Source organism: Pollicipes pollicipes, unplaced genomic scaffold (assembly GCF_011947565.3).
Source record: "Pollicipes pollicipes isolate AB1234 unplaced genomic scaffold, Ppol_2.1 Scaffold_7261;HRSCAF=8764_pilon_pilon_pilon, whole genome shotgun sequence".
NCBI lineage: Eukaryota > Metazoa > Arthropoda > Thecostraca > Pollicipedomorpha > Pollicipedidae > Pollicipes > Pollicipes pollicipes.
In genome coordinates this window covers 3,192,803-3,206,533 of record NW_023597054.1, presented here as the reverse complement: position 1 = coordinate 3,206,533, position 13,731 = coordinate 3,192,803, and the positions used below count along the sequence as shown (strand labels likewise).

General features: G+C 55.6%; 1 protein-coding gene across 1 annotated transcript; it reads left to right on the top strand.

The window, feature by feature from the left end:
* Positions 1-54: 54 nt before the first annotated feature.
* JMJD6 (Bifunctional arginine demethylase and lysyl-hydroxylase PSR) lies at positions 55-12,166 on the top strand. The gene is made up of 8 exons (XM_037236785.1): positions 55-190; positions 3,764-3,975; positions 5,045-5,200; positions 5,984-6,180; positions 6,615-6,752; positions 7,592-7,790; positions 11,682-11,902; positions 12,157-12,166. The coding sequence occupies exons 1-8, from the start codon at positions 136-138 to the stop codon at positions 12,164-12,166; spliced, it is 1,188 nt and encodes a 395-aa protein (XP_037092680.1). The 5' UTR covers positions 55-135.
* The last annotated feature ends 1,565 nt before the right edge of the window (positions 12,167-13,731 follow it).

Sequence of the window (13,731 nt, the reverse complement as noted above, 5' to 3'; positions counted from 1 at the left end):
AGTTTGGAATAATAATAAACGGCGCGGCACGTTAAGGTGGGGGTGGGTGGGTAGTGGGATCGCCGGTTGGTTGGTCGAAGGAAGGTTGCGCGATTTGTGGTTTTATTAGATTTCTGTGTGATATTGGTGTCTGAAATGGATCATCGTACGCGTAAAAGAATCCGAGAGGCAAAGCGTAGGGCGAGACCAGGTGAGATCATGCTTCGTGGCAAAGTAGGTTGTGGTGGCTTGAATTCAGTTTGACATTGGAAGTTATAGCCCTAGCATGAGCTGTTTGCTCGAAGACTTAAAAATGGAATGTTTTACATGTCTGAGCTATAATTTTTGTAAGTGACTGATGTGCACAGATCATAGATCATTTTCTGTCAGTTCCTCTGCCGGTACACTAGATTGAAAAAAATATCTGCTATACGGGATATTTTGGTGTAGCAGCATCTCTGCAGCAACATAAGTGTATGTGTGCAATATATTTGGCGTAGGTATACATTGGCACCCTGTGTTAGAAAAGAGCATTGTACATCATTTGTTGTGTTTAAGGCAGGATTTTTTGTAAATATTCATAAAACAGGTAGATTTATGCTCCTACCATCAAATTTGAATAACCGTGATAGCAAAGTCCCAAGTGCTGCACACAACCCACTGCCTCGACCTCCATCACTGTTGCTGTGTTATTGTCATGTGGTTACAATATTACTGCTTATCAAGAACCGTACAAAATGTATGGGGCCAAGGTAACAATAATTATGCAATTAAATATGTTTCTTGTGGCATGTAGGTATATTAATGAAACAGACAGGCCAGAATAGTCCACTAGCCTAGCCTAACCTAACCTAACCTTCCTACCCTCTCCCCTTCGACCTAGTGTCCCATTGGCATCCATGTTCCGTGCCATGCATATGTACCACATTAAGAAGTTTTGTTTAGCCGCCATGTTTTCAATTTCCCTTTCATTCCCACCTTAAAACATATTTCCCCACCATGTCGATCAATCTATCAATCTTTGCCGCCTCCATGTCTTGGGGAAAGGTGCTGGACTCATAATCCAGCGGCACTGGGTACCAGCCCCAGAGTGGGTGCATTGTTTGACCCGACCGAAATGGAAAGGTCAGCTGGCAACTGGCCAACGAGGTTCAACCCAGATGGAGGCTGCCCTGTTGCAGCATTGTGCAGCATGTAAGTAAGACCAGCATTCCTGTCTGGCGAAAGGGGAGGCAAAATTAAATTAGCTGTTGAACTGGATGGGACGCTTGGGTGGTGGGCTCATGGTACACACAACAAGCTATGCTTAGCAGGTACTCTGAATCCGAAGTCACCTATACAAACCATTTGGGATAAATTTATTTTAAAAAGATCCACAAACAATATGGAAGACTGCTTGGATGTGCAAGAAACATTTCATGGGATTCTCACTACCTTGGCCCTGCAAGTTTTATGGTTCTTGATGCCCAGTAATGTTGTGGTCATGTGCAGCAATGGTGCAGTGGTCACAGTTGCTGTGTGCGGCATTAGGATGTTTGCTATCATAGTTATTTAAGTTCCAAGGTAAGAGTTTGGATGACCTGTTTTATGATTATTTGCAATATGTTCTGCCTTAAAAATGATGATTGATGTGCAATGCTCTTGTTTAACATGAGGTAGCAATGTATACCATGACCATATATTTGGATGCTCAGAGTTAGGTGCGCTGGTGTCAACAATGTCAACACTTAGAGTTCGTATTCCAAGGAATTATGTTGCGATGCTTATTTTAGGCAAAGGTACCGCAGAAACATCTCCCACACAAACACCAATGTGCCAAGTCATGTGCAGTGGTGAATGGATTTTTTGCTGACTGGCTTGTACATTAAATGTTTGACATGCATGTATAGCATATTAACAATTTATACCAAAGTCAGTGGCTTGGCATGACTATCAATCAAAGAATTATGGCAAGAAAATGGGTCCATGGGAAGAAGAAGTATGAAAAGGGCTGGGAGGATGGAGAGGTGTTTTAATTCCATATTTGCTGGAAGAGAACCTATGTTGAATTACTAGTCTTCTAGATGAATATCATTGGGATGTGTAGCAAATGATGAGCTCAATGTTGTCAACACCACAGGAGATAAAGGAACTTGATACTAAACATGCAAGTAACCATTGCTTGCACTCTTCACCTCTTTGGACTGCCAATGGAAAAGTGTTCTTTCTCACAAGTATTGGAATCTGGGTAAGAAAGGAAATGTGCTTGCAGCATCAAAACCACTCTTCAGCCCTTTAGCATCAGTTGTTTGCGTGCTGATGGGATGGATTGCAATAATCTTGTGAACCACCTGATGACAACAGTTCTCCTCAATGGCTTCTAGCGTGGTTTTGCTGATAGGTGGTTATGGTCCACTCAGCTTTTTACAGTGATAGGCAGCTATACTGAGAACAGGGATCATGGACGAACCATGGATATAGTGTGAGTTAATGCTACCAAAGCACTCAGCTCTGTCCTGCAGGAACACTCAGCAAATTGGCAGCTCACAGAATGCAAGGTGTACATTTGACATAGATTCTAATAGTTGATTATGAACAACACATACAGTGTCAGTGAATGGACAGGCATTAGATTGGGGCCAGGCTATAAGCAGAGTCCCCAAGGGGAGCGAATGGGAACTGGTGTGGTCTCTTTTCATTTCAGTGATCTGCTAGATGTAAAATTATCAGCAAATTTGTATGTGACATTGCAAGACTCCTCAGGAGAATGATGACATGGGATGCTCAGCAACTTGAAGTCAAACTGGCAATGGAAACATACTTGGAACAGTGCTAGGCTGCCCTTCAAAGCCGAAAGTGCAAAGTAATGCATGGGGGAAAAAACATCAGCTATGAATATCAGATAGATAGAAAGACATAACATCACAACCAGGAAAATGACCTTGAAACAAGCTGATTGCAAACTGAAGCTCTCCTGTAAAATAGCCTTAGCTGCGGCAAAAGTCTTAAGGGGTGTTTTTGTGGGTGCTTGTCATCCTTAACAAACTCTGACCAGCAGACTGGTTCTCTCCTATTGAAGGGGTGTTTTTGTGGGTGCTTGTCATCCTTAACAAACTCTGACCAGCAGACTGTTTCTCTCCTATTGAACTCAGTTGTCAGGTCCATTCTAGGATATGGAGACTTGGGAGCAGCGCTGGTATAGTGGTGTGGGTGATCTGCTCTGGATCTGGCGATCCTCGCCTTGAGCCCCTGCCACATCACCACTGCTTGTGATTCCATACCCTTTTTACACATGTGATACTTCTTAGAGGTATCTGTCTCAAAATGGGCCTGGAAGTCAGCGAGATGTTAAGTCTGAGTTGCTATTATTGAGGACCATTTTCCAAAAGCCACAACCAGCAAATCATATGCTAATGGTTGTCATCATGCAGCTTGTCAAGATCCTATGTGGATAAGATTGGGCCAGCTTGGTATGCCTAGAATTAGGCTGCCAGCCATTCTTCTATCGATCTATTGTGCATTACTTCTATGTGGAATCGCATGATTCTTGTCATCCCACAATGTCTGTCTTGAAATAGGCTTAGAACATGTCTTTGGAGGAAGTGAGTCTAACAACTTATTTAGGTGGTTGGTGCAAACTTCCAAAAAACTGACCTCAGAAAAGCTGTATGTTGCAGAAATTAAGTTCTTGCAGCATATTGTCAGTAGCATGGGTGCCACCATGGTAGCCACAGGTACCATAGGCTGATAATTGCCACGAATCTTCATTGTCTTGTTGTACCCACGTGCCACGTCTGTGTTGCAGAGCTTAGCTCTGAGAAGAACGGCTGGTCGCGGCTGAATTACGCGGCTTCGTTCGACTGCTCACCTCAGGCGGTGCGCGACGAGGCCACGCGCATCGACTACGACGAGGTCAGCGAGGAGCTCTTCATCGAGCGTTACGAGCGGCCCAACCTGCCGGTAGTCATCGGCGGGGCGACTCGGGCGTGGCGCGCCAACCAGCGCTGGACGCTCGAGGTGTGTACCGACCCTCCCGACCCGGGCGTGGCGCGCCAACCAGCGCTGGACGCTCGAGGTGTGTACCGACCCTCCCGACCCGGGCGTGGCGCGCCAACCAGCGCTGGACACTCGAGGTGTGTATCGACCCTCCCGACCCGGACGTGGCCCGCCAACCAGCGCTAGACGCTCGAGATGTGTACCGACCCTCCCGACCCGAGCGTGGCGCGCCAACCAGCGCTGGACGCTCGAGGTGTGTACCGACCCTCCCGACCCGGGCGTGGCGCGCCAACCAGCGCTGGACACTCGAGGTGTGTATCGACCCTCCCGACCCGGACGTGGCCCGCCAACCAGCGCTAGACGCTCGAGATGTGTATCGACCCTCCCGACCCGGGCGTGGCGCGCCAACCAGCGCTGGACGCTCGAGATGTGTACCGACCCTCCCGACCCGGGCGTGGCGCGCCAACCAGCGCTGGACGCTCGAGGTGCGTGCCGACCCTCCCGACCCGGGCGTGGCGCGCCAACCAGCGCTGGACGCTCGAGGTGCGTGCCGACCCTCCCGACCCGGGCGTGGCGCGCCAACCAGCGCTGGACGCTCGAGGTGCGTGCCGACCCTCCCGACCCTTCCGCCGCCGCCGCCGCCGCCGCCGGCGCCGCTCGCCGTTTGAGGTGGCCGGTATTGTATGGTCGAATTTTCAAACGTTTTGCTCGTTCTGACTTCATTTCCAAATTGTATAGATGAGCTGTGCTTGCTGAAACTTTGTTCCTCTATCTGTATGACAGTTTTTTGATTGGGCGGATATATGCTGGTTTTTTATCGGCATTCCCGAGTGTTTGTTCATCAACGTTATCATTCATCATCATCATCATCTTTCTTTGGCCTCGCATGGCGCTCGAGATTATCTTAGTCTCATTAAATGGAAGACTACCAACGGTGCACAAAGCTGTTTTGTTTCCCGGATGAAACGCGACCGCTGGGCATTGTAACATTCGCCGTGTGGCTTTGGAAATTGGCGATGGCAGGGGCTGGAAAGGGCTATGTGATATAGTTTTCATCATATTTGTAAGTAACATTTCCTTGTTGTTCCAGCGTCTGTCCAAAAAATACCGTAACCAAAAATTCAAGTGTGGAGAGGACAATGACGGGTGCAGTGTGAAATTGAAGATCAAGTACATCGCCGACTACTTCACCCACGTGGTCGATGATGACTCGCCGCTCTACATATTCGACGGCAACTATGGAGACGTGAGTGACTGGCCCCGTCGGAGGCTACTGGCGCGCGAGGCCAGCGGGGTTATGTTTCCGAGTCGGCGCCCCCTCCGCTGGCGAGAGATTGGGCTGTCCGTCATGCAGGCACCGGGTATGTGGTCGCCGAGCGTACCACGCCTGACCAGGCAGTATGGACGGACCAGGTGATGTGCAGAGCCCCGTGTGCGCGCTGGTCCGGGCCACTGCTGAGTCCAGTCGGCTCATTTCTCAGCTACCAGCAGCAGCTGCGTTGACGAGTGGAGCAGCATGACATGCGCTACTTTTCCACTGGCGCCGGCGCATTGCTTCGTTGTTATTTGCGGCAGCTAAAGCAGGCTGTGAGGGTGCCGGTCCTGACCGCCATTGGGCCTGCGCCAGCGGCAGCTCCACCGCCACTTCTGCTTGGCGGCCCGGCTCCGCCCACTGCCGTTCATGGCACTCGAGTCTAGCAATATCACTCAAAGTGACACTGATATAACGTCGCGACACTCGAACTGTGTTGTGTGTGTCCGTTATCTGTCAACACTGTGTGTTACTGAGGAGTTATGCTGTTGGAAGAGACACACCGGCCCCGGCTAACAGCACTTCCTGGCTCATGATCCAGGTGTTCTGTCGTGAATCGTTATAGCTCAGATCGCTCTCCAAGTGTGCTGCTGTGGCCGGTGCGGTTCGGCCGCCGCCTGACCTACCACGGCCGCTGGCTCGGTGCCGCCCCCGCCCCCGCCCCCCCCCCCCCCCCCCCGACCGGTCACATGACGGCCACCTCCCGCTGCCCGCCAGCACGAGCGCCGCAAGAAGCTGCTCGACGATTACGAGATCCCCAAGTACTTCCGTGACGACCTGTTCAAGTATTGCGGTGAGCGGCGGCGGCCACCCTACCGCTGGTTCGTCATGGGGCCGGCGCGCAGCGGCACAGGCATCCACATCGACCCGCTCGGCACCTCCGCCTGGAACGCGCTCATCTGCGGACACAAGAGGTGCGCTGGCCGGCCGGGCTCGGCTGGACGCCGCCCGGGGCCCGGGCACCTCTGGGAGGGCCGGGGCTCCTCTGCGATGCAGTGGCTCCGGGCCCGGTGTGACGGGCTGGCCGGCGCCAGCTTCGGCTGAGTTCCGTAGTGAAGGCCGGAATTGGCGGGCGCACGGCAGCCGGTGTGCTCTATATGTCATCTGTGAGGACCACAGCAGTTATTCATGCCAACGAATTTGCAGTGAACGCTCATTTCTACATTAAACATCGCATGGTCTGGTCAAGACATCAGAGGGCTAAGCTATTCAGCATACCTATAAGGATTGTTTTTCCCATTTTGATTCAGTGTCCCGAAGGTGTTGTGAGTGGTCTTATGTGGGGCTCTGTTCATACGGCGGAGGTCGGCCCGGAGGCGGCGGCGCGTGACCGCTCTTGTCCGGCCAGGTGGTGTCTGTTCCCGACCGACACGCCGGCCGAGCTGCTCAAGGTGCGGCCGGGCGAGGGACACCGCCAGCAGGACGAGGCCATCACCTGGTTCAGCGTTGTCTACCCGCGCACCCAGCTGCCCTCGTGGCCGCAGCAGTGAGTAGTGCATGCCACAGTGTGCACATCTCAGCTGGACAGTACGGAGCGCCCCGGCTACTCCTCGGCCTGATGTTGCCGTCCGCCAGGTGTTGCCGTCCGCCAGGTGTTGCTGTCGGTCGGGTGTTGCCGTCCGCCAGGTGTTGCTGTCGGTCGGGTGTTGCCGTCCGCCAGGTGTTGCTGTCGACCGGGTGTTGCTGTCGGCCGGGTGTTGCCGTCCGCCGGGTGTTGCCGTCCGCTAGGTATTGCTGTCGGTCGGGTGTTGCCGTCCGCCAGGTGTTGTCAGTCGGGTGTTGCCGTCCGCCAGGTGTTGCTGTCGGCCGGGTGTTGCTGTCGGTCGGGTGTTGCCGTCCGCCAGGTGTTGCTGTCGGCCGGGTGTTGCTGTCGGTCGGGTGTTGCCGTCCGCCAGGTGTTGCTGTCGGCCGGGTGTTGCTGTCGGTCGGGTGTTGCCGTCCGCCAGGTGTTGCTGTCGGCCGGGTGTTGCTGTCGGTCGGGTGTTGCCGTCCGCCGGGTGTCGCTGTCGGTCGGGTGTCGCCGTCCGCCAGGTGTTGCTGTCGGCCGGGTGTTGCCGTCCGCCGGGTGTTGTTGTCGGTCGGGTGTTGCCGTCCGCCGGTTGTTGCTGTCGGTCGGGTGTTGCCGTCCGCCAGGTGTTGCTGTCGGCCGGGTGTTGCCGTCAGCCGGGTGTTGCTGTCGGTCGGCTGTTGCCGTCCGCCGGGTGTTGCTGTCGGTCGGGTGTCGCCGTCCGCCAGGTGTTGCTGTCGGCCGGGTGTTGCCGTCAGCCCGGTGTTGCCGTGCGCTGCGCAGGGCTGTCAGGGTTGCCGTGTGACCGGCCGCCGCAGGTACTGCCCGCTCGAGTTCGTCCAACACCCGGGCGAGACGGTGTTCGTGCCGTACGGCTGGTGGCACGTGGTCATCAACCTGGACCTGACCATCGCCGTCACGCAGAACTTCTGCTCGCGCACCAACTTTCCGGTGGTGTGGCACAAGACGGCGCGCGGCCGGCCCAAGCTCAGTAAGAAGTGGCTGCGGGTGCTGCAGGTGAGGACTGGCGCCGTGAGGGGGGGGGGGCCGTCCTGCGCTGGGGCACGGCCGCCGGAAGAGGCCGACCGGGCGTGTCCGCTGCTGCGACCTTGCCTGTCCACTGGCTGTGCTGTGCGCATGGTTTTGTTACTCTGGGCGTGTTGTTACCATGTGGGCTGGGCGACTGAGGGTCGGGCCAAATGCGACGGCGAGGATTCCTAGCTAGACGATGCTGCTGCCTGCAAAACTGATCGGCCACGGGATCCAGCTGGAGGCTAATGTGCCCATAAAATAGTGTCCTACATCAGTGAAAGACGGCGTTTCCGTGTGTGGTGCATTTGGCCTGCCTTCTTGATAACGTCATTTTGCCAGTCACATCCTCATTAACTAACAATGGATATACTGTATGTGTACATCCTTATCTTCATGGGTGTTGATTTCTCAAAATGATTGGTGGCCAGAGTCGTCGAAGTCGCCATATTGTGACAGGTACCAAATGGGTCTGGCATTTCGTCCACTTGTATTCAGATTATTCAACGTGCTTGTTTGTAGCCACAGCAATCAGATTTGGAGGCCCGGCAGCCTTCACCAGTTTCGTATAAACGCACCTGTATTATGAAGCTGCATGGGGGGCGGCCAGTTGCACCTCTCTAGCATACTGAAAAGTGAAATATGTGCATGATTTGCCATTGTGTACTTGGATCATTGGTTTTGTATTGTTAATGTATTCACAAGGATAATGCATTCAAAATGTATGTTTAAACGCAGGTTCTCGACTCACCAAAAATTCATCGATCAGGCAAATGCAATGCATCATGTAAAGTGAAACATTAGCACTCCTCCCTGCATCATTTCAGAACATGGTCCTCAACCTTTCCCTAAAATATGCGCTCAGGTAGATCCCTTCTGTGATTTTTTCACCTCATTTAAAAACAAACACTGCGAGCCTTCTGTAGTCTGGAGACACTGCTCCAAGCTGTCGCACCTGGGAAAGGGAAGCGACCCTTACCCGCTTCGGTTCGTTTGAAGGTGTGGCGAATGAAACTGCCGCCACGACAATACCATACGCACCTCGGGCTGATTGTAACAGCGTTGTCAGCTGAGCTGGCCCTTCAGTAACCATGCCATTATACTTCTGCTCGCCAACTCTGTGCTCATTGGGCTCACCCAAGCAGGCTAGCGCGGCCAATCTTTGTGAGGTGCGGGAGGAGCATGGGATTGACAAGGGGCCCCCTCCGTGTGGAAGCCCTCCTCCCCCACAAAAATGAAGATAACCTGATATGGCCCACTTGATTTCGAGCGGCACGATTTTGTTTTTTCAAGGCTTATGTTAAACGGAAGCAGAAGCCAGAAGCTACCAAAAGATCCAGTTTTATTTGTATTTTGAAGCTATCAGACCGAAGGAATCGGACGTTGAGTGATCACGGAGAATAAACTGCCGATCCTTTTTTTTAGAGTGGCTAAGTGAACTTGTCCATGCCCATACAGGGTGTGCCGGAATTGGTGCGCGGTTGGTGCCGACTGGTGCGCGGTTGGTGCTGATTGATGCGCGGTTGGCGCCGATTGATGCGCGGTCGGTACCGATTGGTGCGCGGTTGGTGCCAATTGGTGTGCGGTTGGTGCCGATTGGTGCGCGGTTGGTACCCATCGGTGCGCGGTTGGTACCCAGTGGTGCGTGTTTGGTGCTTCCCATCATTTCCCGTCTCCCGAACGCGTAGTGAGTGAAATTGTACGGCGCTCGGTCCCACGGCGTCCCGCCGTGTCAGGTGATCAAGTGGCCCTTACGGCCGGCCTGACCTTGGCGGGCGGGAGAGGTCATTCCTTTCGAGATAGCCAACGCATTGAGTCCGCATATCGCCAATGGTGAAAGGGCGCTGCAAGCTATCCATCCGCTGCCGCGCGGTTGGGATGATCAAGGGCGGTATGACCCACGTTCAGGTCGTCAGGGACTTTGGGATCCATGTAGCGACGATTAGGCGCTAGCTGGACCGCGACCGCTGAGGAGAGACGCTCGAAAAGCGCGCAGGTCGTGGGCGGAAGTGCGCCTTGAGCCGAGTGGTGAAGGTCGTCATTGCAAAGTCGGCCTCTAAAAGGCACCACTCGACGAGAACCCTGGCGAGAAAACTGACGGCGGAGAAGTATCCAGCCTCCAAGTCGGCTGTCCACCGGTATCAGGAGACCAGCCTGCTATTAAAGCCGTTCAAGCTCAGGCTGCAGCCAAGGCTTACCGTCGACCAGAAGCGCAGGTGGCTGCAATTCACCAGGGCCAGCAAGAGCTGGTCCGCTCAAGACTAGAGACGCGTCCTGTTCAGTGACGAGTCGCCCTTCGAGCTCTTCCAAGCTCCTGACCGCCAGATCGAACGGGTCTTGGCCAACAACAGCTCGGAGGTGTCGATCGTCGAAACAGTGAAGCAGCTGCTAAATATTCTTGTCTGAGGCATGATGAACTACAGAGGCCTCTGAGCTACACCAAGTCCCTCGCGGGCAGACCGTCACCGTCGACTACTACGTGAGAGAGGTGGTGAAGACTGCAGCGTCGGTGATGCAGCGGAGGAAGGAGAATGGCCCGCCAACCAAGACCAAAGTCCTGCCAAACATGTCGAGGGTGATTTTCCAGCAGGACGGTGCTCCAGGTGGTCACGCCAGGAAGACCCAGCATCGGTGCCGTGCTAATTTCGCGGGCTTCTGGGGGAAGGGTACGTGGCCAGGCAACAGCCCCCACCCCAGCCACGGATCGGGAATCCCGAGGCGGTCGTCAAGGAGGAGCTCAGCAGGGTGTTACCGGCCACTTCAGGGAGGACTCTGTTCCAAAACGTGCAAGCGGCGTGGCGGAGGGTCAGGCAGAGAACTCTCAACAGCCTGATGTGCGGCCTCCCGGAGCGCAGGCGGCAGTGTATGCGACTGCGTGGCGATTACATTGGCAAAAAATCATGAACCCGTCTCAATTATTTTCTCTGTTAGTGAGGACGATACAACCCTGTGTCAATTTCGAGACACCCTGTGGTACTCGGGGGCTGCCCCTGAATTTTGATGGGTTGTGCATGGCTTTGGAGGCGTAGATGATAATGCACAATATATCAAATCAATAGATCGTAGATCATAGATCAAAATGGGGTCTTAAATTTGTATTGCGTACATCATAGATCAAAATGGGATCTTAAGTTTGTATTGACGCGGAAAACCAATTTTCGTCGGGGAATATTCAACCTAAGGTCAGAATCGAGTGGATAAAAAATTGCACTAGAGTTTTAACCATGCGCGATCGCAAGAGCTAGAACAATAGCCCGACGCCTGGTGCTGCAGTCTTCTTGGGCTTCGCGGCGGCGGATTGGAGCTGACATTTGACGGCGGCCGGCGTGCGGACGAAAACCATGGCGTCCCGGCGAAAGACCGTATCTGAAGCTTTTCTTCATGGTGGCCGTGCTCGCGCGTCGGGGACCGTCGTCTGGTGTTATCTGCAGCGGCCAAAAGTTACCTTAAGGGTAGATAAGCGTTCAGAATCGTCCGGCTGCATCTGGTTATCGCTGTGGTGTGGAACTAGGGGAGTCTGGAATATATCGGGATCTAACAACAAACAATAGGCAAACTGTTAGGCGGTGGTAAACAGAACCGTACACGTATGACCCGAAATGGTCTGGGGTTGAACCTGACTGACTTGAGCCCAGACTCCTCAATACTGACGACATGGACGCAGGTTATATCATGAGCTTCACACAGTCTGGGTGGGACCCATCCGTTCAGAAAACGCTTGACGTAGAGCATTGCTCAGACCAAAATGGCTGTAAATCGGGCTGGGATTCAGGAATTGCGAAACCGTAGTTGTCCGCCCCTGGTTGAGCGTGTCTGCCCAGACCCACGTCTTCACAGACTGTGTTGTGTCTCAGGCTGTGGGTGCTCGTCGCCTTTCAGGAGAAGCATCCGGATCTGGCGCGGCTGGCGGCCACCATTGACGTGTCACAGAGCTCGGGCGTGGCCTCGGACAGCAGCTCCAGCTCCAGCTCGAGCAGCTCCAGCTCCTCGGAATCGGAACACGACAGCGGCCAGGAGAGCCTGCCCGGCCACAAGAAGAAGCGGCGCCGCACCGAGCGCTCAGCGACGCCCGCGTCGGGCCGCCGCAGCCGCTCCCGCTCCGCCAGTCGGCCCCGCGACCGCGGCGACCACCGGCCGGCAGCGGCGGCGGCGGCGGCCGGGCGGCGCGGCTCCGGCTCGCCGGGCGGCAGCAGCGCCGGCCGTGGCTCGCTGACACCTCCCACCGTCAGCTGACGGCGGCCACAGTAGGTCAGTCGTAGCGCGCGCCCGGCGCCCCGGGCCCGCCGGGGGAGAGGGGCGGCGTCGCTGGTGGCGCCCGGTGAGCTGTCTCGGCTCGTGTTGGTGTTGGCTGCAGCCTGCAGTAGGTGGAGCCGTCCCCAGTCACTGGTTACTCTGTTGGGATGGCCTTTTCGCCGCCGTGACTAGCGCCATACGCTGGGATTGAGCTGGCGCCAGCGGGGGCTAGCGTCGGCCGCGGCACCAACGTCAGACGGACGCTCGGTGTGGACGGTACTCAGATGGACGCTCGGTATGGACGGTACTCAGATGGACGCTCGGTGTGGACGGTACTCAGACGGACGCTCGGTGTGGACGGTACTCAGACGGACGCTCGGTGTGGACGGTACACGGACGGGCGCTCGGTGTGGACGGTACACGGACGGACGCTCGGTGTGGACGGTACTCAGACGGACGCTCGGTGTCGACGGTACTCAAACGGACGCTCGGTGTGGACGGTACTCAGATGGACGCTCGGTGTGGACGGTACTCAGACGGACGCTCGGTGTGGACGGTACTCAGATGGACGTTCGGTGTGGACGGTACTCAGACGGACGCTCGGTGTGGACGGTACTCAGACGGACGCTCGGTGTGGACGGTACACGGACGGACGCTCGGTGTGGACGGTACTCAGATGGACGCTCGGTGTGGACGGCACACGGACGGACGCTCGATGTCGACGGTACACGGACGGACGCTCGGTGTGGACAGTACACGGACGCCCGCAGGCACTGGTACACTGATGCCCGCTCGCCTCACCGTCAGTTCAGCTGGGACTGCCGGCCACGTGACCGACCACCTGCACCGGTCAGCGGCGGCCGCTGCTGTCTCGCGAGCCGCAGCCAGTCATCACCGTCGGCAGGAGCGACGGCACGTGGCTGGTGGGGCCGAGGCTGGTCACTGAGATCCGGCTGCGTTCAGCCGGTCCCGGCCAGCAGTCATCCCGCGTCGGCGGGACGAGCCGTCGGCGTACGCGTTCATAAACTGACTAACCACTGCATCGGGCTTGTTTAGTTTATTGTAACACACGATGTCTTTCCGCTTGTTTCTCCGCTGTGTTTTACCGGTAGTGAGGACGGGAAGGCTGGTGGCCAGCGAGCAGCAGCCACTGCGGCGCCGCCAATGTCGCGCTTCGCTTCCGTGTTGTCAGTCTCCCAACAGAAAGGACACGAAGTTTGCTGGTCTTTGATCTGGAACATTCGCTATCAAATATGGAGGCATGCCCCAACTGCCTGCCAGGTCCCCCGTTCGTCGCATACGGCACTTCTGGTGAGGATCAGGTAACCTAGGCTTCAATGGAAGCACCATGCCGTATTGGCGTTAGGGGATAGCGCGGGCGCTGCGTCAGACCCGCACTAATTTCAGGTGTCCTGCACCAACAGTCGGCAGCGTGGCATCACAGCCGGAACGTTGCTACGTCTGAGCTCGGAGCTAAACTTGTCCTTGTCCTAAACTAGACTTGAGTATGCCCTTTGCATTAGCTGCGGAGCTGGCCGCTCCGCGACAGACGCGGGCGTGCGCAGGTGTGAGGTGGGGTGGGTTCAGCTGCGGGCGTGTGACGTCATGGCGGCACCGACTGCTGGAGGGGCGGCGCTCGGAGGGATGGCGCCGCCACACGTCCGCGGCCGCGCGACAGTCGGCGCTCCCCGGCCGC